The sequence below is a fragment of the Ascaphus truei genome, chromosome 4 (assembly GCF_040206685.1).
Source record: "Ascaphus truei isolate aAscTru1 chromosome 4, aAscTru1.hap1, whole genome shotgun sequence".
Classification (NCBI taxonomy): Eukaryota; Metazoa; Chordata; class Amphibia; order Anura; family Ascaphidae; genus Ascaphus; species Ascaphus truei.
In genome coordinates, this window is record NC_134486.1 from 104412407 (window position 1) to 104438231 (window position 25825).

The 25825-nt window shown below is 42.5% G+C and overlaps 1 protein-coding gene across 1 annotated transcript in view; it reads left to right on the top strand.

Annotated features, from left to right (window-relative positions):
* Positions 1-25825, top strand: part of PYGB (glycogen phosphorylase B) — an 82834-nt gene that overhangs the window by 41867 nt on the left and 15142 nt on the right. The window contains exons 3-14 of the mRNA XM_075596309.1: positions 676-754; positions 2157-2260; positions 3250-3381; positions 4892-5003; positions 10907-10989; positions 12720-12863; positions 13728-13820; positions 15308-15454; positions 16195-16358; positions 18486-18600; positions 23686-23787; positions 25601-25748. Coding sequence (XP_075452424.1) covers positions 676-754; positions 2157-2260; positions 3250-3381; positions 4892-5003; positions 10907-10989; positions 12720-12863; positions 13728-13820; positions 15308-15454; positions 16195-16358; positions 18486-18600; positions 23686-23787; positions 25601-25748 — 1423 coding nt within the window. The remainder of the gene's footprint in view (positions 1-675; positions 755-2156; positions 2261-3249; positions 3382-4891; positions 5004-10906; positions 10990-12719; positions 12864-13727; positions 13821-15307; positions 15455-16194; positions 16359-18485; positions 18601-23685; positions 23788-25600; positions 25749-25825) is intronic.

Consider the following 25825-nt stretch of genomic DNA (forward strand, 5'->3'; position numbering starts at 1 on the left):
CTGATCTCAGACATACTATTAGAGAGGGTTTGGATTCCACAGAATTTCACAATCTAATGATAGGTTTCCTTAACCAAAAAAAGGTTGGAAACCACTGCTCTACAGTATATCCTCCATAAATGTGTTTGGCAGTGCAATACGCAGTGAGTGAGTGAGTGACCTTGCCATGCACATAGGACATTCTGTATATCAGATGCACAGTCATTTCCTCTAAATGCTAAAAATCATCTATTCTCCAAACCGTGGAAATGTCTAAAATAACATAAAATATATTTGAAACATTTTTGCTTTGTGTAAAAGACCTGGTGACGTATTATTAGTGTTCTACGTTTTCAGTTTGTACTGCTTGCCTGTTTGGGGCTTTACAGGAACGATTCAATCTCAAAGTAAAAAAAAAATAGGAAGTTTGAGAAAATATGGAGTTGATAAACAGATGTAAATGAGTAAAAATGGAATTCCTTTAATACAAAAAACCCTGGTAATTTATCAGTGAAACGCAGTAAACCCTGAAAATATGGACCAGTACGTATAATGTGATACCTTCATAATTTCACATTGTGCTTTGTTTTTCTAGCTCACTTGTACAAGTGATTATACAAGTACAGTAAGAAGCCATTTGGAAGCTGCCACCATGTTTGTCCGAGCTCTGGTTTCATCATTGTTGTCTCTCCGCAGCTGGGGCTGGACATGGAGGAGCTTGAGGAGATAGAAGAGGATGCTGGTCTTGGCAACGGTGGACTGGGGCGTTTGGCAGGTAGGTGGTTCGATTTAAAGGGCCCGGTGTTCCCCTGCGAGTCGTCAATGTCACTTGCAATACATCAATGAAGTGGCCAATTACAATGTTTACCTCCTCTAAAGATAGAATACGCTAACCAAAGGTGCAACCCCACCAAGACACATATTGTAACAAAAACGGCATCAGGGTTTGTTTCTTTACTAGGGGGCATTTGTGTTCACCCCGAACTAAAGGGAAAGGGAGACCCTTCCCTTCCGTTTACATAGACTAAAGCAGGAAGCGATCGCGTGACCACGTGGTCATGTGATTGCTAGTGCCAGAGGGCCTGGCACTGAGGTAGCAAGACTCTGTAGCACTGAAGGGGTTAAAACAGGACACAATCTGGCTCCTGTTTGTTTGTTTTTTTCGTTTGTTAGAAATTAAGCACAGAAATATTTTCTTCCCATGCCCCTGAGTGGGAGAGTATTTGTCAATCAAGTGTTTTCTCTCTCTCCTTATCCCACCCTGTCCTTATCACAAAGTAAATAAAGATAAAGGTAAGGGGTGGGGGAGCACAATGACAGCTCTGGCTAAAGACACTGAGAATAAGCACACAGTGACAAAAGTGAGCAGCCCAGCGGAAACCGAACCCCTCGCCATGTTCACAAAGCACTCTAACTTAAAGGGGCAATCCCTCCAAGGACCAAAGCGTAATAATTCCAGTGACATGTTTAAGGGGCCTCACCTGGTAATTGAGATCTTTTTACCTAAATCTCACACCTATACGCATTTTTACATACGCTTTTTAAAGTTATACTTGGGAGAGGTTTCGATTTCCTCTGGCTACTCCCTTCTGTGTGATCAGCCGGAGTCCCTTCTCTCCCACCGAGCACAGTGCTTGTGCCCCTTAACTTTCTTGTTTCTCTGGTAAGGACAGGGTGGGGATAAGGGTAAAGCTAACACTTGATTAACAGACACTTGATCCCTAATAAATTCAACTGCCCAACTATGTGGCATTGCACCATTTATATAGCGAGTGGCAGCAGGACTTTGTACCCGGGGCATACCCTATTGATGTCGGCAGATGCGGACAGTCTCCGCGGATCACGACCACATGATGAGAACAGAAGTGAAGTCCCCTCCGCTTCCATTACGAATGGAGCAGTGAACACACTCTCCCCCTAGAGAACAAGCAAAATGGGTCTCCGTTTACCTAGTGTTGTTGGCGCAATAAATACAATTATAGAAGTGCCGGGCCTTGTGATGTTCAGGAAACATCATAAGGGCACCCAAAGCATGAAAGAGATGTTGAATTATTGTGTGAATGGTTGTGCCAGTGTTGCAATAACTGGACTCTTCCATTGATGTTGTCTGCGTGTCATTGCAGCATAGCTAATCTGCTGAACGACACACTGTTCTGTGTTGTGTTTGTGTGTTTCAGCTTGTTTCCTGGACTCCATGGCCACTCTGGGCCTTGCAGCGTATGGGTACGGCATCCGATACGAGTTTGGCATTTTCAACCAAAAGATTATAAATGGCTGGCAGGTAAACCCAGGTGTCGTGTAACTACAATCCAATGTCTCGTTATTTACCGATACTAATTACCAGGGAAAGACTCGGCCATATCGGGCTATGAACATCATTACCAAATCTGCTCTGGGCTTTGTTTACCTAGAAAAATCAGTTGGGTTGTTAATCTGGACCAAGTAGTCATCCGACATTGAAATGTGGAGGCTTGCTGAACTAGGAGTAGGCATATTGAGTAAAATTGATGATCAATGTATTTTAAAACATTCTGGCAAATATAAATATATTTAAGCATTTTTCAACGTTTTTTTATTGACTGGGGAATCTTGTGAAAAATAAGTTATTGTTTATTTTGTTTCCTTTCCCCAATCGTAATATAATCGGATGTATTGCACTTAACCATCATATGACCAATTAGCAGAGAGGATTTGATTGACTTAATAAGGAGGGCACTCAAATGTAACAATTCAGTTAACGCAATTGAACCTGCCATATATATTCGTATCATTTGTTTCAGCTTTGATTGATTAATGTGGTCCAAACCAGAGGCTGGAGAAATTGCTGGATTCTTTCTGAAACAGAAAACTAAAATTACCTTATGGTCATACTTTTTTCAATAGTGACATTTTGATGCATTAATGATACTTTGCAAAAGTGTTTTTTTTTTTTTGTTTACACTTTTATTTATATATACATATAACCATTTTGAGGCAAAAGGTGACACATTGTGTGCTCATTTGCATGTCATTTCCCAGAATCCCTTGCTGCAGTGGAAGCACTGTATGCTAGGTGATAATGGCGAAAGGCGGGGTTGCAGACCTGTCTTAAGACATGTGAATGTGCTCACAAGTGATCTTTTTATTTGATATATAAACGCAGCTAACCCAGAATTGAAAGGACTAACTATTTGTCTACGTGTCGTTCATTCTCAAATGGGTCACTTATGTGTAGTGTATGTCTGCAGTTGGAGGTCAGGGATCTTTTAAATGACTGTTCTTGCCTCGCAGGTGGAAGAAGCGGACGATTGGCTGCGCTATGGTAACCCCTGGGAGAAGGCCCGCCCAGAGTACATGCTTCCTGTCCATTTCTATGGCAAAGTAGAGCGCACACCTGAAGGAGCCAAGTGGGTCGACACTCAGGTTTGTATAGCCGCGTAGCTAAAGAGAACTTTGCAGAACCTCGGCCATTGAGTGCGTTTTCCTGTACATATCAACTGGATGTGTGCCAAAGAAGGCTGGCAAGTTTGGCTGTTTAATGGTATTGATTGTTGGAGTAAAAGTAAAAATAATTTAATGGAAGCATTGTGTCAATTCCAACAAAAGTTGCGTTTATGTGTTGGAGCATCCCACTAAAAAGGAACATGCTTTGATTCATGGTGGTTATTCATTAAACTGTGATAGTGCCGATCAGACCCAAATTACAAGGAGACTCCCATTTAAGTCAATGGGAGTGTTTCCATGCAATGGTGCCCAAATTAGCACTGTTGCCGTCCAGTGAATAACCACCTCTGAGTGTATATGCAACGTTACTCTGTCTGCGGCCATGTACAGGACTCCTCAGGCCCATATTTACTAAACGTTGCTAAGCTCCACTACACCCTAAAGCCCTCGCTTAAATGAGGCTAAAGCTTATCACGGTTTAATAAACCGGGTGCTCTTGTCCTTTATTTGCTGTGCATGGATGAACAGTAGGTGTTACCTTCGTCTCCAGCATTCAGCATGGTATCGCGAGTGGTGTTCCTGGAAGTTAGGCAGACAAGTCAAAAGATCCATACTGCTGACTCTTCAGTAAAGCCATAAGGGGTCATTTCTATATATCCCAAAGTAGTCTTTTGGGCTGTTTTTGGCGAAAATTCTCATTGATGGCAAAGAAGCATTTTTTGGCCAAAAACAGCCCGCATAACCATTTCGGAGAATCACCCAGTGGTCTGAAATCAAGGTCTCAGTTATATATATATATAAAAAAAAAAGAAATCTGAAATCTAAAATAGTATATACTGTAAGCAGAACTCACAATCTGTAGGTAAATGTTACTTTAGCACAGTGTTTCCCAACTCCAGTCCTCAGAGAACCCCAACAGGTCAGGTCTTAAGGATATCCCTGCTCCAGCACAGGTGGCTCAGTCAAAATGACCCACCTGTGCTGGAGCAGGGATATCATTAAGGCCTGACCTGTTGGGGTTCTCTGAGGACTGGAGTTGGGAAACACTGTTTTAGAAGAATTATTTTGACATTTGAGTGGGGTGACAGACTCGCTATATCCAGGACTATAAAGTCTGAACCACTCCGGCTGCTCACTTCCTGAAACTTCTCTGCATAACAACAGGGCCTGTGATCTTTCCCTTCTAATCACTACAAATGGGAAATTCTATATTGTCCCAATCGGATCAATGGGGATTTTCAGCCGGAAAAAGCCCGGTCGGCCGCTTCGTACAATATAGAATAATAATAGTGTGTACCTTTCCTCAAAAATGCCACATCCTTCCCTCTACCAAATGCTGTAAAATAAAGGTCACTTCAGTGTAAATGTTATCAATCCCAGCTTTAGCTGCACATAATATGACCCGTACTATACTAACATTGCTTGTAACACATTGCCATCTTATTCAGCTGTACTGCAGAGGATGTGAAGGGCTCTTCTCTCTCCTCAGATTGTTCTTGCAATGCCTTATGACACTCCTGTCCCTGGGTACAAAAACAACACGGTGAACACCATGAGGCTGTGGTCTGCTAAAGCACCTAATGATTTCAACCTTCAAGAGTGTAAGATGCTTCTAATTGTATGTCTGTCTTTATAGCTAAGCCTTAGCTGCTGTATAAATCATACACTGCGCTGCATTTAGCAGAAGGTACCTTCGTAGCACACTTTTTTGTTGCAAAATACTTTACTGATATTTACTTCAAAATGCAAATGAAGCGTACCACTAATTCAAATGAAAAAGAACAATTATAAAAAATGATTAACTTTAAACATTACCCAAACCTAGGTCCAGAGTAAATGAAGAGGCTGAATTCATTGTATCAGTCTTGCAACGGGGCCTTCATCAGGGTGGTGTGTGCGTATATACTGTGTGTATTTATGTTAGTGGTGTTTCTTGTAGGGAGAAAAGTGTCTGAACCATAAGCAAAGAAAACTTCATTTATATTCAAACCACAATTAATACTTCAGGTTGAAATAAAGAATTGTGGTAGAAAGCATATCTTCCCCACAGTCACTTCATCATCACTATATGAAGTTTCTTAGTTCCTACAAATAAAGGACTGCAACTCTTCCCTGAGTTCTCCCACAAAAATAGCCATGTATGTATGTGTGTATATTGTCTTGAGTAAGGCTCCTTGGAGAGCCGAAACTTTGACCTTTGTAATAAACGTTTTTCACCTTTTCATAAGTCCTTGAGTGCCTGCTACGGCTTGCTTTTCTATTTATCTATCACACACGCGCGCACACACACACACACACACACACACACACACACACACACACACACACACACACACACACACACACACGTGTATGTATATATATTACAGTGTGATAGTATAACATTGTAAATATGAAAAATGTGGTGTCAATGAAGCTATATAATCTATGAAAAGAAAATATTACAATGGTTATTACAGAGTCGGTACATTTCCCTGCACGTGTAGAATGTTCCAAGAGAGTTGTTGAAAACAGTGGCATATTCCAGAAAACATGTCATCCATCCAAAGGGCCATTCAATCCTGCCATCTCTGTAATGACTCTCTGGTGGTGGGTTTTAATTGCTTATTGTACTGGAGCTCATCCTGCAAAATGATGTCAGTTTGAATGTTATCGTTGTGTTGCTGAATTCTTTGCAAGCTGCCCTGTGTTTTGTGGGGGCAAACAATTTCTTGTGCAAACCCCACTAGATTTACTACCTACATCAGGGAGTCTCGATCTTGGCATTGTGACACCCTGTTGTGTCCCAACCCTAAGGTGTTTCAGAAACGTATAGAGCCAGATTTAATAGATTTCTCCCCAAAGTATGCAAAATCTCTGCAATGTGTTCATTTTCAAGGGAATACAGAACATGCAGTGGTTTGTGCCATTCCTCCCTGAGGAATCTAGCTTCATGATCGCTGGGGTAGGTAGGCAGTGACTACTTCTATCAGCAGCCGTCTTTTTCCGTCACACCAATCTTTGCCCCGTGGTGCTGCCTGGTTACTGCCGGCTTGTCAGAACTTAGAACGCACGATGAAGAGGTTTCTTTCAACAGGTTTTCCTGTAACAGGGAGCAGAGTAAACAGTACAAGGATTGTTACACTGTTTAGCTCCAGCTATCAGCACCGCTGCTGTAGTGACCGTCTTATGACGGCCTTATAAGGGTATGCATCAATTGCTATTTTAGTTTGGACTCAGGCAAGGTCATTAGGCGGCCTACTTAAAGTTACAGAACCCTCGCTTTTCTGCAGTATGATCTGGTAAGGAAAAGGTCCTGGAACATAAGACAAGAAACATGACTTTTTAATCAACTGCAATAAATAACGGGGCTTTCTGCAATGAAATGCAGCAGAATAAACATGTATCCTCTTCTGCAGGATCCCAGCCCAACACCTAATCATTTTGTAATCACTATATGGAGTTTCTTGTTGAGCTCTAAAGAAAAAAGGTGCTGGAATATCTTTCTGCTATTATTTCTTTGTGAAATACAACCTCTTCTATCTAAGAAGTCCTATTTTATCCAGTACTTTTAATCTTTGAAGGAGTGATTTCAGCTGACCACAACAAAAGTTAAAGTGACTTTTTATAAATAATAATAATTTTATGCGGAATATTATTATTCACTCAATGTTGGTGTTAATTGCCTACCATGAACAGCTCCTTGGCCTGTATTTTTTACATAGTTTCCTAAGAGATAAATGCCCATTTTTGTTGACCATTCTCGGGCGTGAACGTGCTCTTAAGCGTTCTTTATAAATCATACATCAGCTACTCTGCATTAATCAAAAGAGCGCTGTGTTGGTGTTTCTAAAATAAGTGACAACTTCTAGATGCCCACTGTATACTAGTGTGTTAATTCTTAATTACATAAGCAAATGCGTTGTACAAAGAAAAAGAGGTTTAAACTACTAACATTTCTCTCCTCAGTGTAGCAGCAGAAAGTTTGGGGAGCGCAGTAATCACCATATATAAAAGACAGAATAATACAACATAGTGCAAATAGCGTTTTCACTGTGGATGATATAGCTGTGGGACACATTCAGAATTTAACCAGCATTTTCCAAATCTTTGATTGGTTAGATGGTATGATGGTATGATGGATATTTACCCTTTAGGTATCTTGTGATGTGAAGTTCTACAGGTGTCCAGTGTTGTAGTGATCTCAAAACAAATGGAAACAACCATAGCATAAACTGTACCAAATAGGTTTTTAAACAATTGAAAAATACACTTACATAGTGTTAAAATCGCCTAGGCTTGTAGAACTATAGGTGCCCTGGATAGCTGCAGCTCAGCCGCCCGTCTGTGATCCGGCGTCTCCTCTCCTCTGACACTTCCGGGTGTCAGCACTCCCGGTCTCGCCGGGTCGGAGTAGGGACAGCAAATGATCTGGCTCTCTTGGGCAAGCAGGCAATTTTCGTCTGGCAAGGCACAGGGATCGACTCAACGCGTTTCCCCAAGGTAATTGGCTTAGTCAGGAGTCATCTCCTCAGTGTAGCCAGAATTAGGCTAATAAAATAGAAACACCGCCACACACCTGATAATGCAAATATATTTTAATTGTATCAAGAAATATTTTTTTTTTTCTTCTATCCTTTTTTTCATTTATACATTTCTGTTTGCAATAAGTCAGATACATTTGCTTTTCTTTTGGATTTGCCTATCTGACTTACTTTACAATGGGAAATTCTGAAAGAGGCACTTACATAGGGACATTATTATTTTCCGCGCTGACATGCTGTTCTTGTACAGAAGGAAGCCCGCCTTATACCGGTGTGCACTGGCTTCCAAAGCACAAAACAGCTCCTTAATAAGTCGTTTGGGTGCAGTGGTTCAATGCTTCCTCTTGTTAGATATACAAAGGGATATGCTGATCTGATTTTGACTATATTGAAAAGATGTGTGAATTGAGTGCAGAGTACAGAAACTTGAGTCTGGATTACCAAAGGTGAAGTGGGATTTATAAGTGAAGTGTTATATATAATCTTTACTCCTGTCCTGGGTTTGGAAAGTTTCAACTGCACATGCTGATGTGTCAGGTCAACTTCCATAAAGATATGACCTGACCCAGTGTTGTGCAAATATTATTTGCATGTAGACAAGACAATACATTTGAGTCAAATCTATAAAGGATACAAACTGCTCAGCAGTAGCTTAGAATACAAAGACTCAACAAACAGTATTGGGTTCTCCTTTATTACTACTTGTTGAACCAAGTGTAACCCTCCTATCCTGGCTCTAAAGGAGTTTACATCTAATAGACTATATACATGGCAATGTTCAGTCTCTCATACCTGGTCTGGGTGCTGGGTCAGTCAGTGCAGGCTGGGCGTGGATATGCAGATAGAATAAGGATGAGCGCCTAGAATAAGGATGAGCGCCAGGAACTTTTATAGAACACAAAGAGCTTTATTCAATATCCATTGATAAGGCTCGCCATACAAAGACATACTTCACACTAGACATGTTAACTGGTGGCAAATCATAAAGTTACTCTGTGCTTCTTTCCCCTGGGAGCTCTCACTCCTATTCTCGGGATGTGCTTATGATTCTTTCGCTTAGTATTGGTTAGATTGGCAATCTCCTGCATAGTGTAAATTACCCCATATCAAGTGGGCCCCTGTTGGGAATACACTCTGCTTTCTGGGATCAACATCCCTTTACAGTGTACTGCATACCTCGTCCATGCATATCGAATCTGGAGTTTACAAGGGACCTTCTGGTGGGGCCGATCCGATTATGTACCGGAGCTACTACTCTTAGAACTCCTGCTAAGCACTTGCTCACTGCTCTTCCAGCACGAGAACAATCTTGGGCCATTACTAGAGGTGCTAACTATATAGGGCAGGTTCCTTAAATGAAAATAATAAACAGAGACAGGACATTCTTAATATACATAACTGTACACCTAAACCTATTTTACAGGTTTCACGGTGAGGCCCTCTGTCAGAACTCTGAGCAACCTGTTTCTGGAACCTTGGGTGGAGCTATATATACCCTTCTATCTCCCTATGGTGACATCCCTGGTCACAAGACTTGCAAGTCATCCTATATCACATCATGAGCTGGCGCAATACCAGAGTGATCCCACCCGGTTACCCATTAATGCCGTTAACTGTTTACATTAATTAGTAGTCCCCAGAGGGGCGATACACAAGTTTTACCACATGCTCTTCCACGTCTATCGCGTGATCTTTTTATTGCGTCCTTCCTTTGCCAGGACAAAGTACAGAGTTGATGCTAGGAGGATAGCAAGTTGAGTGAGTGTTCCACCCCAAAGATGTTTTGCCATTTTGTTTCTCACTATACACCATTCTTTTGGAATTTGTAAACTACATTATAAAACCTGGTTTCTTTCATAGAAATAAAGTATATATTCTAAAACTGGGGGGCGCAAACTTTTTTCCCTGCGCCCTCCTGCCGGCAGTCACCGCGCCACCTCGGCTCCGGCGTCATTACGTCACATTGCCATAGCAACGTGACATCACATGACCTCGCGGCATCATTTGACGCCGCGTTGCCATGGCGACACGTGTGGAGCCAAGGTATGTAAAGGTTTACAGATGCCCTGCAGCTCCCCAGGCACTTAATTTAAGTGCCTTCGGGAAGCGCGCGGGGCCTCTGTAAACCACGTGCCCCCCCGCAGCTAGTCTCGCGCCCCCCAGTTCTACAACAGCTAGGTTGATGTGAGAAAGGAATATTGTTCCTTCACGCCCCCTGTCAAATTGAGAATTATGTCCTGTATAATTATACTAGTAATTTGTGTCTAACTCTCGAGCTCTAGATGAACATTGATTGGACTGTTGGAGAGCTTTTAAAAGGAGTGTAATCAATGGTTGAAGTGACTTAAAGTAGTGGTACTATGTCTGATTTCCAAAAGACCTTCGTTGGGGGTAACTCTTTGGACCATATTTTGGAAAGATTTAGGTATGATTTATACTGTAAAAATAGGATGGGAAGAAGCTTCCTAAACAAAGACTCTTTGACTTTAAAGAGGTTGTGTGTCACCCAAGCATTTTTTTAACTCCCTCAGTGTATTACCCTCTACCCCCTCTGTTGGGTGGCAATTCCATGAATCCACCACGCTTCCAGTGAAGGACATCCTCACATTTCACCTGAGCCTCCCACCCTCCAGCTTCAGAGCAGGACCTCTCGTTCCTGCACTCCTCTTTCCCTATAAATGTGCTTTCCTCCTGAGACTTATTGAAACCCCTGATTTATTAAAATGTTCTCATATCCCCCATCTCCATGAAGCTGTACAGATTAAGGTCCTTCAGTCTTTCCAGATACATTTTTTTTGGTGTACACTATACTACACCGTTGTAGTTGCTTTTCTAATTTCTAATTTTTCGTGTCTTAGAGATTTGGAGTTATGGTCTCCTGAGTATTTCGGCCCAGTTTGTGTAACTTGTGCATGACGAAGCAGCACTCTGTGTATGGCATTTCACTTATATGTCCACTTGTCTTCATCTCTGTCTTTCAGTTAATGTTGGTGATTACATTGAGGCTGTGTTGGATAGAAATTTGGCTGAAAATATTTCCCGGGTCCTGTACCCCAACGACAACGTGAGTTACACATTTATCTTTGGGTTCAGGAGGAGGCCTGTACGTGTGCATTATAATGCACACAGGTTTTGTAGACTATGGCAGGTGCTTGATCTTGATAAGGATAACCAATTTCCTATACAGATAAGACTTTATACATTTATGGACTGCAGAATAAAGCTGGGGTTGCCAGGTGTCCGTTTTTTTGCCGATCTGTCCGGTAAAAAAAATGAGATGTAATACCGGACATGTATGTGCCCGGTATTTTCCCTCTCTGGACGTCCGGGCAGCGGGAGTGTGAAGGATGGCCGGGTGCAGGGGCTCTTACCTCTGATTCAGAAGCAGGCTGCAGTGTCTGGTAACCAGGGAAATGGGCGGCGTCGCCCCCCAAGCCAAGTAGAAGGCTAACCAATGGGAGGGCTCAACGTCATTAAGGAGCATGCACAGCTCCCCCATTTGCATGCTGGGAAATGTAGTTTCCTTCCAGCTTTGCACATGGGAGAGGAGAGAAGAGCTCCACTGAGTCCCTGTCTGCCAGGAGGACCTCCACAGGTAGGAGGAGAGGATGAGGAGGTGGTGAAGAAGGAGGGGGGTGGTGCCGAGGAAGGAGGGGGGTGAAGGTGAGGAAGGGGGGGGGGGGCGGTGAAGGTGAGGAAGGAGGGGGGGTGAGGAAGGAGTAGGAGGAGGGGGATGGTGATGTGAGGAGGAGGAGGGGGGTGAAAGGATGAGGGGGGCTTGCAACAATCTTGGAAATAGTGGGAGAGAAGCATTAAGATCAGTATAGCTCGTCATGTATGACTGCAGGTATGTTATATATAAATTATCATTTTTTTCCAAATTTCACTCCACGTATGCACCACTTCATATTCTGTTTCGTAAAAAATGCTGGGAGGGCGCTCAATCTCCAAACCGCTCCCAGAATGTTTTGCGAACTAGAATATTAAATAGTGTAAATTGGTGCATACGTGGAGTGAAATTTGGAAAAAAATGTAACGGTCTGAGAACGTATAAATAACATACCTCCCCACCAACTTTTTGAGCGCGCCGCATTTTTCACCATTGTGTCCAGTATTTTTTGTAAAGCCACCTGGCAAACCCTAAATATAGCAGATTCCAAGTACAAAAATACTGTCATATCCAGTCCTTCAAGCTTGTGCCAGGTCCCTGAACATCACATACTGTACTGTTACAGAAGGCAATGTTCATGCAAAGGATTATGGGCATGTGAATATTGATTTCTTGTTGATGGGCCAAAAGATCGATCCATTAACATTAGTGGAATGTTCTGGTGGAAGCGCATAAGACAGATGAATTTCAATGACATTGGTGCATTACATTCTCCACCTATATATATTTTTTTTTTTATGGGAGAGGCTTTACTTTTTATTTGAACATTGTAGACGAACACCCCAGTTTTGTGTCACAGAATCTTTGATCTGAGAGAGACCTTCAGAAACCTTATGCGATAATATTACAGTAACCCACCCAACAAGATGAAGCATCTTTTGCTTCTTCAATGCTCTAAAAGGGGGTCATAACTGGAGCAAAGTGAAGACTAGTGTATATATATATATATATATATATATACACACACACACAAGTCTGGTAACGCATTCATATAATGATATCATGTTACCCTATCAGCAGTGAGATAACATCAGTTATAAAGAGAGTGCAGTTAACTGGTTCATGTTAGGCTTATTTAAGGTTGGAACTGTTTTCATAACCACATACTTCTCTCCCGTCTGCAGTTCTTTGAAGGTAAAGAGCTGCGTCTCAAGCAGGAGTACTTTGTGGTAGCCGCCACTCTCCAGGACATCATCCGACGATTCAAGTCTTCCAAGTTTGGATGTCGGGACCCGGTTAGGACCTGCTTTGGTACATTCCCAGACAAGGTAAGGTCCTTAGAGATGTGCAAAGTATTCGCCTTTAATGTGAATGGTTTTTTTTCCCTTTCTCGCATGCACGAATATTAGTGGCTCTACTTAAAAATAAATAAAGGGCCATTCACCCTTATTTTTAGTTAGAGTCCCAAGTGCTACATATATCCGCTCAAACACACAGTTTAATAACATGTTTACACCAAAAACTGGCACCCTGGAGATACCTGGGAAATCTTCTAATAGAAGTCATTAGCATATATATATGTTGTTTTGAAGGTGTGTTTCAGGGGATATATATATAGAACTTGGGACTCTTGGCTAAAATAGTCTCTCTATGTGACCAAAATTCTGTTACTGGCAATTTAGTTTTCTGTTTCTTGGTAGATATATATATATATCAGTAGCTCTGTGCTGGGTTTGTAAAAACAGTTGAGAGGTTATGTGTTAAATTATTTTAATAGGGGTCACAGAGCCACATTTGCTAAGCAGTGCTAAGCCGTAAGAGGCCTTATGGCCTAACGTCACTTCGAATATGCAGCCTATACTCCACGGAACATGAAGGAAACCTCATGTATTATAAGTGTCTACCTACAGTGTCTTCTATTTCAATACATCCTGCGCATCTTTGCCCTGTGATATAATTCCACTCCGTGGCCATGCCTAAAGTCTTCTCACCTCAGAATGGGCGTAAACCTTTGGACAGATTTTGCACAGACATGACATCTCGGGTGGCTAAGATATTTTTTATTTTTTAAATTTTTTTTTAACCCATGGCTGTCAGAGAAGCCACACAACATTGCAATTCCAGTCTGACAGACAAGGGCTTAAGAAACTGCCACTGGGCAACATTTGTGACGGTGAATGTCTCTTTAACAGGTTGCCATTCAGCTGAATGACACTCACCCTGCGCTCGCCCTTCCAGAGCTCATGAGGATTCTTGTAGACGTGGAAAAGCTGGACTGGGACAAGGTGAGACAAAAGACCAAACATGCTGCCTGTAAAGGTATTTCTACCGAGGTTTCACCTCCGCAACAGGCTATTGTGCTCAGTCTTTGTTATTGAGAGAAACTGATGTTGCCTTCTAAGTGCAGTAATTAATATGACTATATTCTATGCTGTGTGTTTCTAACGCTTTGGCTGCTGGAAAGAGCCAGAAACATTCTGCAAAGGATTCTGGGAATTTCATTAGAACCATACGGATCTGATGTGATCTAAAAAGCCATAAACTGATTATTTACTGGTGTAGTGCATGCAAAATGTAACGTTTGCGAACAAAATGAAAGGCGTGACCAGAAGGCAGTGTGCAACTTAATCAAAGATATGCAAAAACAACGGCCACTGTACAACTCATTAGAGTCACATGATTGTAGCATAACATTGGTCATCATCTAAATAACATGACGTTCAGCATGTCTTAGCAATACTCTGATGCAGACCCTGAAATAGGTCTTTATCTCAAATTGAGAAAGAGAGGAGTGGAAAGGATAATGACGCTATGTTAGGTAACTCATGCCTAACTGTGGTGTTACACCCATCCAGACTCTGTAAAAGTCCTATTTCAGGGTCTGGATGGGAGTTAGCACCATGTTGAGGTATGACCTAACTCAGGGGTGCTCAACTGCAGTCCTCAAGTCCCCCCTCAACAGGTCAGGTTTTTAGGATATCCCTGCTTCAGCACAGGTGGCTCAATCAGAGGCTCGGTCTTTGTCAAAGACCGAGCCTCTGAGCCACTTGTGCTGAAGCAGGGATATCCTGAAGACCTGACCTGTTGAGGGGGGGCTTGAGGACTGGAGTGAATCTTTAAATCTGAAAGATTTCTAACTCTTTGTACTCCGCCAAAATGATTCCCGTCCATCTAAAACCAGCTTGTTTGTGATTACAAGGCGGCAAAGCAACATTTTATTTATTTATAAAATGTTTTCCAGGAAGTAATACATTGAGAATTACGTCTCGTATATAAGTACAGTATGTCCTGGGCATAGAGTTAAGATGACATATATAATAAATGGATAAAAATACAGTTACATAAGTGAACAGGGTATACATTATATACAAGACATTGCATGCACAGATAGAGATAATATATATTATAGGCTTATGTAACAGTTACAGACCAGATTAAAATGTGAGACCACTTTAATTTTGAAAGAACTTAGACTGGTGGTGGCTGTGAGAGTCTCCGGTAGATTGTTCCAGTTTTGTGGTGCACGGTAAGAAAAGGAGGAGCAGCCGGATAATATTGGCATCTGCTGTGCGATAGATACGCTTTCTGACTAGCAGACTTAGGGGGTTTTGCTCCTGTAAAGTACATAGGTTGGCATAGGTTTTGGATGTCAGGGTATCCATGTGCATCCCGAATGTTAAGTGGGAGTCGAACCATATGCCCAGGTATTTGAGTAATAGCACCAGTTACTGTAGAATTGGCTGTGATAACGCTCCTGATGTCTTCCTTTTAGGCCTGGGATGTCACAAAGCGGACCTGTGCATACACCAACCACACAGTGCTGCCCGAGGCCCTGGAGCGCTGGCCCGTCCATATGTTTGAGAAACTGCTGCCCCGCCACCTGGAGATTATCTATGCAATCAACCAAAAACATCTGGATGTAAGGATTTGTATACGGTATCTCTCTCATGACACAAATAAACATAGGGAGGGTTTCCACTATTATTCACTATTGCTGAAGGGCTGCTATAATGGCTACTGCCACTTAGTAAATGCAATTCCTACGCTTTGCTGCCTGTAGAGACCTGCAGTAAAAATATTATCTTTGTTTTTATAGCGCAGATAATGTACCCAGCACTTTGCATGTGCAATCACAATGAGTCCCTGAAATAGCATAACATCTATTGTTGGTGCCTGGGACACAGGGAAATAAAGTGACCTGCCCACGCTCACAAGGAGCTGACACCTGGATTTGAACCACGGGGATACTCCTTCAATTAAGTTCCCCAGTTGTGCTGAAAGTCCACTGCTGTGCATAAAATAGGGAATTATCACCTGACTTTAAAGCAGAAGTGTTTTTGTTTTGTTTTTAACTGATTCAGTCTCCCACAAAAGTTATCTGAAGACCTCTTAATATGTCACGTATTAGTCTGCGCTGTCGTTCACTTCCGGCGTAACTCCTGATATCACGAAACGGCATTAAATGTTTAGTGTGTGGTAACGCCATTGGTAAATTCTGTTTATACCCTTAGCTGCAAGGTTCCCATTCGGCCATATTGCTCCATGGTTGCAAGCGTTATTGTAAATGATTGTAACAGACCTGGTAGGCTCCTCTGTTCTGTGTAACATAGCTCCAGTGTATTAAGAATTTGAGTTCTGTTTGGTCCTCGCGGTTAACAGATAGTGGCAGCTGCGTATCCCGGAGATCTGGACCGCCTGAGGAGGATGTCCGTGATTGAAGAAGGAGACTGCAAGAGAATCAACATGGCCCATCTGTGTGTGATTGGATCCCATGCGGTGAATGGAGTTGCCAGGATCCACTCTGAGATAGTGAAAAATTCTGTGTGAGTATTCTGGAGAGGATAATTCCTGTGATACAGCTACACGGTCACAAACCGAAGCACAATGGGTACATGAGGAACAGCTTTCTTCTTTTCCATGGTTGTAGCAGCCAATATGTACGCCAAGGTGCTTAGCTTTAGTGCATTGTAACGTTTCATTTTTTTTTCTCCCGATGCACAAGGATGTGCGTTCAATTCCCATCTTGACTATTTATCCTCTTTGAATTTTTTTTTTTAATCAATCTCTGCGAGACTGGTGCAAAAATAGAGGAACGTTTTTGTAAAAGATGGAGATTTTGATAAATGACCACCACCTCCTTGCGATTTTTATATGGCAACAGAAATTGGATTATAAAAAAAAATTCAAATGAAAATAATAGACGGGGTAATAACGTTTTAATTACTAATGGTTATAATACACATATTTTGAAGACAAGTAGAAAACAAAATATGAAAAGGTCTGGGGTGGGTGAGGCGCTGCTGCTTCCTTCCTGAAACTGGTTATAGACGAAATCTAGAAGATAGCAGCGCACATACCAACCTCATGGTGCAGTAAAGTTTTAATCACAAATCGGTATAATACAAGAAAAATAATGCACACGCGACATATGTGAAGACTCAAGCTCATCAAGGGGAAAAGAGATCTCCATGGTCCTGACTCCCTTGTAATACCTGGCTACTCCTGAACTTTATTAGGTAGCACACCTATAACAATACAACAGGCCCTGTAGGATTTGTTCCCAACACTACCCACTCTTTACTGGGACTTACAGTGCTGGAGGGGCCAGGGAATTAGTAGCCCAGAGGGACTTGGCTACATATGTATATAAACCACCTTGTGGCAACAGACATTAGAAATTATCACTGAGGCAGTTAGCAGAAAACTAACGAAACGCGTTGGAATTGAAGAGCTCAACAGAGATTCTCTATGTGGCCGCCGAAGTATTGTCATTACAGCCATACCTGGAACATCTAAGGTGCAGTGTGAGGTCTGTGAACCAGGAGGACGCAGGCACCGTTCGTGGGCGCCGACGTATACAGGCGAGTCAGGACCATGGAGATCTCTTTTCCTCTTGATGAGCTCGAGTCTTCACATATGTCGCGCGTGCATTATTTTTCTTGTATTGTACCGATTTGTGATTAAAACTTTACTGCCCCATGAGGTTGGTATGTGCGCTGCTATCTTCTAGATTTCTTCTATAACCAGTTCCAGGAAGGAAGGAAGGAATCTTTCCTAAGTAAAGAAGCAGCAGCACCTCACCCCAGACCTTTTCATATTTTGTTTTCTACTTTTCTTAAAAATACGTTTTAAAAAGACTATTAAAAACTGTTTATGGACTATTTTGATGTACCTTTTTTGTACTAATTTTTAGTCCATGAGTGTGGATTTACTGTACTCTTCAAAATTAAAATAATACCAACAGTCATCCATTTAAATGATCATATCTTCCTTTCATAAAATGCTACAGAAAAACCGGCACTCTTTTAAATTCCATATAAGATGCTGCACAAAACCTGGCGTTCCTTAAGATCAACAAATATGACCTATTGTTATGGATATTAATTGCCTGTTCAGTCTAAGGCCTCGGGCATGGTCAGCGCTTATGCGCTGAGGCGCGCTGCTGCTCGGCACTGAGCCCCTGCAGCTGCAATGAGAGCGGCTTTAGCAGGGGCTCGCGCACGCTTGGGGAAGCGCGTGTCTGACAGAGTTTTGAAATTTGGCGCTCGCCGGAGCGCAGGGCCAGGCACGTGAGCGGTTCGCCCAATGAGGGCGAACCAGCTCCGTGACGTCACTGGCCCGCCCCCAGACCTGCCCCCGACACGCCCACGGACGGCGCGCTGTGTAAGGCCAGGGAAAGCACCGCTTTCCCTGAGCCTCAGCGCGCCTCCGCACTGATAAACCTAATATGTCCCAGGCCTAACACAGACCCAGTCCCCCGCACAGCTTACAGCACTGGACACTGGAACAGTTTATTGTCGTGCCTTCATTACAGTTACATGCCACAAACTCTGTAAAGTTCACTTAGAGTTTTGAATATGGATCCAGTCCGGCCTGACTCTGACCCTGCTCGGCGGTCAGCAACACAATGGCTGAGCTCCCATGTTAAAGCTTTTGCATTTGTCTTACAGTTTTAAAGACTTCTACGATCTCGAGCCAGAGAAATTCCAGAACAAGACTAACGGCATCACCCCGAGACGCTGGCTTCTGCTGTGCAACCCCGGCCTGTCTGATGTCATCGCTGAGGTAAGACGTCGCTCCGCAACCCCAGGGGGGTACATGGGATAGAGGACGAATGAGTCTGTCAAATTATTTCTTCCCCCTGCTCCTCACGCACTTCTGGGGGATGTGAATCGCACATTGCTCCACATACAGGTGCAAACATCATCGTCTTGACATCACTTTATCACGATGCTTTACTCCACATGCGCCAATAAGCGATTTTGGGAGCCCTTATAGGAGGAGTCTGTGGAGAAGAGCGTCAGCGCAGTATTATACTGTATCAAAATGTATGCCTATTACTGGTCCAGTTCTCCTTTTATTATGTGTCATATAAATCCACCAGATGTGAGAGGTGGTATTAATCTCTGCTCTTAAGACTTCTTAATTGCTTAATTTCTGCCGCAAATTGCCAAAGGTTTTTTCCCTCAGTGAACCATCATGAACCATCATGATGCATATTCCTGTATGCATTAAGCCAGTGGTGGACAACATGATATAACTCTAAGTCCACACATGTGGCCCTTATGCCCTCAGAAGGGCCGCACATTACCCACATATTTCTATACAATATAAATATACAGTGGTGTGGAAAAGAAAGTACCCCCTCTTTGAATTCTATGGTTTTACATATCAGGACATAATAACAATCATCTGTTCCTTAGCAGGTCTTAAAATGAGGTAAATACAACCTCAGATGAACAACACCACATGACATATTACACCGTGTCATGATTTATTTAACACAAATAAAGCCAAAATGGAGAAGCCATGTGTGAAAAAGCGAGAAGAGCGCAAACTCTGAGTAGTATAAACATGTATATACGGTATAAAACGGTACGGTTTATATAAATATAGGGTATAAAACGTATGTATGGTCTCCACGGCAGACAGCCCCTCGCACTGGCACCTAGTCAGCATCGATGGCAATGGAGTAGTGATTCGGTCACTGCAGCAGTGTGGACATCCGATCCGGTATAGGTAACCCCTCGATCCAGGTAACAGGGTGCACGCCACCTCACTCCGCTCAGCCGGGTGAATACAGGTGGACTCGCACTCAGTTGGGACGCATCCTACCGGAATGATGCTCACAGCTAACATCACCACACGAGCACATCCAGTGCAGAGAGGCAGCTCCGGGCAGAGAGTCATCCAGTGCAGAGAGGCCGCTCCGGGCAGAGAGTCATCCAGTGCAGAGAGGCCGCTCCGGGCAGAGAGTCATCCAGTGCAGAGAGACCGCTCCGGGCAGAGAGTCTTGCTAATAAGTTCAATAGCTAGCCTTAGCGAACACTAATCCAACGTGTTTCAGAGCGGGTGCTACTTCATCAGGGATCAGTTAAGTACTGTTGATGTGTACTATTTAAACCCCCCAACAGGCAGGGATTGGTGGCGCATACAGGAGAATGCAATTAATATAATACATGCAATTGCCTATTTTAATAAACGGCATACGATATGATAAAAACAAATAGGAAAAAAATCACATAAGAAAAATAAAAACAAAATTATGTATTTGGTGGATATTTAGTCCTAAAAGAAAGGAGGAGATACATGAATACATAGATACATATGGATGTAAAGATACAACCATAAGTATACCTTGTTGTAAAGATATACCAGGACATAATGCTGGATATTTAAAGGGCCAGTGTACGAATCTCTCACAGATGGGAAGAAAAAACTCCCTATATATAAAGTGTGGTGTGTAGTGCCAAAAACATAAATAAATTAAAAAAAAAAATATATATATATATATATATATATATATATAAAATCAAAAAATAAATAGACGATACCGTTCTGTGGCTAACGAAATGCTTTTATTTGTGCGAGCTTTTGAGATACACTAATCTCTTCTTCCGGCGATGTTACAATGAATGAAGCAAGCAAAGGGTATACAGAGACACTGTTTTTAAGTATACCCTTTGCTTGCTTCATTCATTGTAACATCGCCGGAAGAAGAGATTAGTGTATCTCGAAAGCTCGCACAAATAAAAGCATTTCGTTAGAATACAGAACGGTATTGTCTATTTATTTTTTGATTATTGAAGCTCGGCTAACATGGTACTGATACCTCTAAACATTATATATGTTATTTATATTTGTTAGAGGTTATAGATCTATTCTTTCATTAATTGGTCAATAAAGAGATATAATGTCACGCTCTTCACATAAATATTTGGGTAATATCATTAACTAAGGTATATAGAGACCGCGCCGTGAGTTGTGACCTCAGCATAATATGTACAAGAATACAGTAAGCGTATTAGAGGAAACTTGATGTATTACTCCAGGGTTGGCCAACTCCGGTCCGCATGGGCCACCAGCAGGTCAGGTTAAGGATATCCCTGCTTCAGCACAGGTGACTCAATCGTTAGCTCGGTCAGCGACTGCACCACCTGTGGGATATCCTGAAAACCTTACTTGTTTGGTGGCCCTTGAGGACTGGAGTTGGCCAGCCCTGCATTACGCCATATGCAGCACATAGACGGTGAATGAGGGGTGTGTACTAGAACTCTTTCCCACGTTAGTTTAGAAGATCGGGGCACGTGGGTACACAGAATAAAACAGAAAATGGAATTCTGCCAGGAGATAGGATTGAAGTAAAAAAAAAGATAATGGTCTTGAAATATTATAATAAACACAGAGGAAAAGTGTGCAAAGTAAATAATAATAATAATAAACCCAAAGGAAAATATTTCAATGAAACAAATCTATAAAATAAAAAGATGAACCAAAATTTTTTTTAAAAAAAGCCACATAAATAAATTGGAAAAACAATCCGATAACTAAAATAAAATACCTAATGGAGTAGCCCTCACAACTATTGAAAGCTAGGATCAACCCACCACTACAAAATAAAAGTTAAGGAGCAGCCCTTCGGGGGCTCACAGTAGTGGCAGTGCTGCCCTTCCAGCTGCTCCAGTGACCAGAGTGCAGGAAGATATCCAAATAAGAGCGCAAGTCGCATCCACTGGGGCACATAAAGGTTAGGGGCCCCAGCACAAGGGCACACTTTAGAGTTCAGGAGAGACGGGTGGGCACTAACCAATTAAAGCACGCGCACACAAACACACCCTTAACTGGAGGCAGCGCTTTAAGAGAGGCTGGGCCCTTTCTGGAGTGGGGGGGAGAGAGGCTGGGCCCTCTCTGGGGTGGGGGAGGGAGAGAGGCTGGGCCCTCTCTGGGGTGGGGGGGGGGGGGGGCGGGAGAGAGGCTGGGCCCGCTGCAGGGGGGAGAGAGGGCCAGGCCCTGCATGGTAAAGAGCAGTTGTCCTGGCTCTCTCCTCCTGTCGGTGGGCACCCACAAAAGACTTGGGTGGGCACTGACTTGCGGACCCCTGCACTAGTGCATTATATACTTACATAGTAGATGAGGTTGAAAAAGGACATATGTCCATCAAGTATAACCTATGCTAAATTTAGACAGATACTTTATCCTATATTTGTACTTGCAGTATATTGATCCAGAGGAAGGCAAACGAATAACCCCAGTGACATATCATCTAATGATAGCTTATCTTATAAGGGGAAAAATAAATTCCTTCCTGACTCCAAGAATTGGCAATCAGATGAGTCCCTTGATAAACACCCTTCCCATGTTTACTTATTTGGTATATCCCTGTATACCTTTCCTTTCTAAAAAAAAGATGTCCAACTATGTGTTGAAGATATCTATTGTATCTGCCATTAAATTGAAAGTGTTTATTATATTTTAAAAAGTTCCAACCATTACACTCACATGGGAGGGCAAGTCTGAGCCTTTCTGTAACCTGGTGCCCATCTGTTGTCTGCCCTGCTCCATCCCGATGGTTCCTGGCGGCAGGCAAAGCGCCCTCCTCTCCCATTTTAGTATTTTTTTCCATCTCAATAGCTGCAGAGCTGTTTCACCCAAATCCAAGCTTCTTCTGCACAATTCTGAGCTAGAAGATTAATTTATCACACAGCTGTCAACTAAGACATAATAAGAATGTATAATAAACTTGTCTATTTGGTGACCTGTGTGTTGATATATTCCATATGTATTTAAAATAACTACCATGCATTATTATTGTAGGACATGGTCGGAGAACTGTAACTGGCTCGCATTATGTGGAGCAGAAATGTAGGTTCAAATATTCCAATGATACTGAAGCTATTGCAATGAGTGCGTTTGGGATTGTCCAGCCCTTGAGAGGGGTTCGGCCCATATTCACTAAACAGTGCTATTCCATAAGACATCTTCGGGAGCCAGAAGACACTTTGCGGCTTTGAGTGGGTGGAAATGTGTGTTTTCCGACTTCAATATAGCTCTTAGGGAGAGATTCACTAAGCTCCGATATGGTTTATTGCACCGAGGTAACTGCCATTGAAATCAATGTGATAACCCGCATTAGAGCCTAGCGAATCCCAGTTGTATTAATGATTGTAGCTTTAGGGTGCCACAAACAACCAAACAAATTGTGTATTAAACTTCTGCCAACCTGAAATAATTCTACTGCATCACTTCTAGGGTGAATGAAGCAGCAGGAAAGAGCTCATCGTAAATAATTGCCGTGTTGCATGCAGCAGTGAGCGTCAGGGTGTGAGGGGATATTATACTGCTGTGGTTGCATGTATTTATCACACAGTAGCTCTCCCTCTGAGGGGCATATCTATCAAAGCTGCAAAAGGGCGTTTAGGATGTTAAGATGAAGATAAAGCCCATATCTCATGTTAGTGTATCGCTTTGCATTACTTTTGCTCCGCTTGCACTATGACGTGTGGCGTGATCATTGGAGCATTTGACATGAACTATGGGTTCTTATATACAATCATTATTGATATGCAGGGACAGAAAAAGAGTGTACAATGTATTCTCGCTGTTGAAATTGAACGAGTGCTCGTTGCTAACCGTGTAGCATTCTTGTTAAATGAGTAAAAAGAAACAGACGGCACTTAGCCTAAGAACGAGGAGGAATAAGGCGTAGAATACATATAAAAATATATATTTATTGATTTAGCCATTGAAACAAGGCACAAAAAAAATCGTCCAACGCGTTTCGCGTTAACATGGCGCTTTAACAAACGTTGATCTTTGATTACATTAACCGAGTAAATGGACAGTCCCAATGTTTTTTCCCTTTCTCCGTAGAAAATCGGAGAAGATTTTGTGACCGACTTAAGCCAGCTGAGGAAACTGCTGGACTTTGTGAATGATGAGACCTTTGTGCGTGATGTGGCTAAAGTCAAACAGGTAACTTAGCGGGTTAATATATATGAATGTACACCACACATTACAGTTACAACGTGGAAGTATCTCAAAATAAAACATTAGTGCCACTGTGTCCTAAACTGAAGGAGCGGCTCAGTGAGTAAAGACACCGACCCTGTAAAGAGTGACACTGAGTTGAAGCAGGAGAACCTGGTTCAATTCCTGGGCAAGTCACTTTATCTCCCTGTGTCACACAGGCACCAAAAACATAGCGTGTAAACTCATCTGGACGGGGACAGTGTCTATAACAAACTTATGTGCTGTGTACTGTGCTCTATACTGTAATTGTGAAGCGCTTTGATTCCCATTGGGAGAAAAGCGTTATATGAAAAAGTTATTATTATTATTATTATTATTACACATTAAATAACAAAGTAACGCTCTTTTGGCCTAATTTTAGAAAGGTATATTTCAATATTTTTCTGTGAGAGGAAAGTAGAAAGGTAAACAAAAATTCATGGTATTTTAAGTTTGTAAATGAAACAAACAGTGTAGGAAGGTTGGAGCACAACTGAATACAGGGTTGGAAAAAACAATCTGCGAGAGAGTGTGTGTCCCATAAAACGTTTTAATGGATCAAACCATAACCATACAGTGAGCCCATGGGCCCCCACCAACGCGTTTCGAGCAACGCTCTTTATCAAGGTGCACCTTGATAAAGAGCGTTGCTCGAAACGCGTTGGTGGGGGCCCGTGGGCTCACTGTATGGTTATGGTTTGATCCATTAAAACGTTTTATGGGACACACACTCTCTCGCAGATTGTTTTTTCCAACCCTGTATTCAGTTGTGCTCCAACCTTCCTACACTGTTTGCTGTCACCCTTGGAAGACCGGATGCACCTACCAGAGGAGGTATACCATGAAGACCATCCAGTCGTGAGTAACATTACTCTTACACCTTTACACCTTTTATTGTTCCACAGCGATATATCTGACTGGACACTAGCTAGTGGGAGTTGTTACTTATATTAGTGGAACTCCATCCAGGCCATCGTGTTATAGTGGATATAGGTGTATATTCCACAGGAGTTTTTGGTTTGGTTTTATGCTCCTGGTACCCCTAGGATCTCTACAGATGGATTTATTCTGTTAAAGGACTTTATTGTCGTTTTGATCTATGTTTTTGAGCACCATACAGCATTTTTTACGTTGTAAATGAAACAAATTGTATTGCCTCTTAATACCATCTCATTTTTCTCATCTGTACATTATGGTCTTTAAATGTTTTTTTTACACATTCTGTGCTACAGTCTACATACAGTACAGGTCTGAAAGGTTGGAATGATGTGCTTTCCTATCTACATCTGACTGCTCTTCACAGCAGCGGTGCCCAAACTGGGGGGGCGTGGGATTTTCTAAGGGGGGCGCGCAGTTGCAGAGCCCCTGCGCTTTTCCTCCAGGCATGTAAATTAAAAGCCGGGGGAGGCGCAAGGCCTCTGCAACTTTACTTACCTGCTCTCAGCTGTCTCTTCCCTGACGCGTCGCCATGACAACGTGGCGTCAAATGGCAACGCTTCACGTGACATCATATGGTGCGTGGAGCCCGAGAGCAGGTACGGAGGGGGGGCATAGGCAAGGGGGAGCAGAGACAGGGGGGCGCGAACTTAAAAGTTTGCGCACCCCTGCTTTACAGTATAGTTTGGCAGAGTGTTGTACATAAGCTGGACTTACTAGATTGATGCCTTATCATCAAGGAGTGTCATTGAGGATAGTAGGCGCATACACGCTCATCCATGTACAGAGAGGAGTTACTGTATATTATGGTCGATATTTATTTCGAGTCTCATTATTTCAGGAGAACAAGCTGAAGTTTTCCGCTTACTTGGAGCTGGAATACAAAGTGAAAATCAACCCTTCTTCCTTGTTTGATGTGCAAGTCAAGAGAATCCACGAGTACAAGAGGCAGATACTGAACTGTTTACATATTATCACCCTCTACAACCGTAAGTACTGTCCCAGCCTGCATGAAGGGCTCTCAGAAATGACAGAAGTATTAGCAGCTTATTGCAAGTGAAGCGAA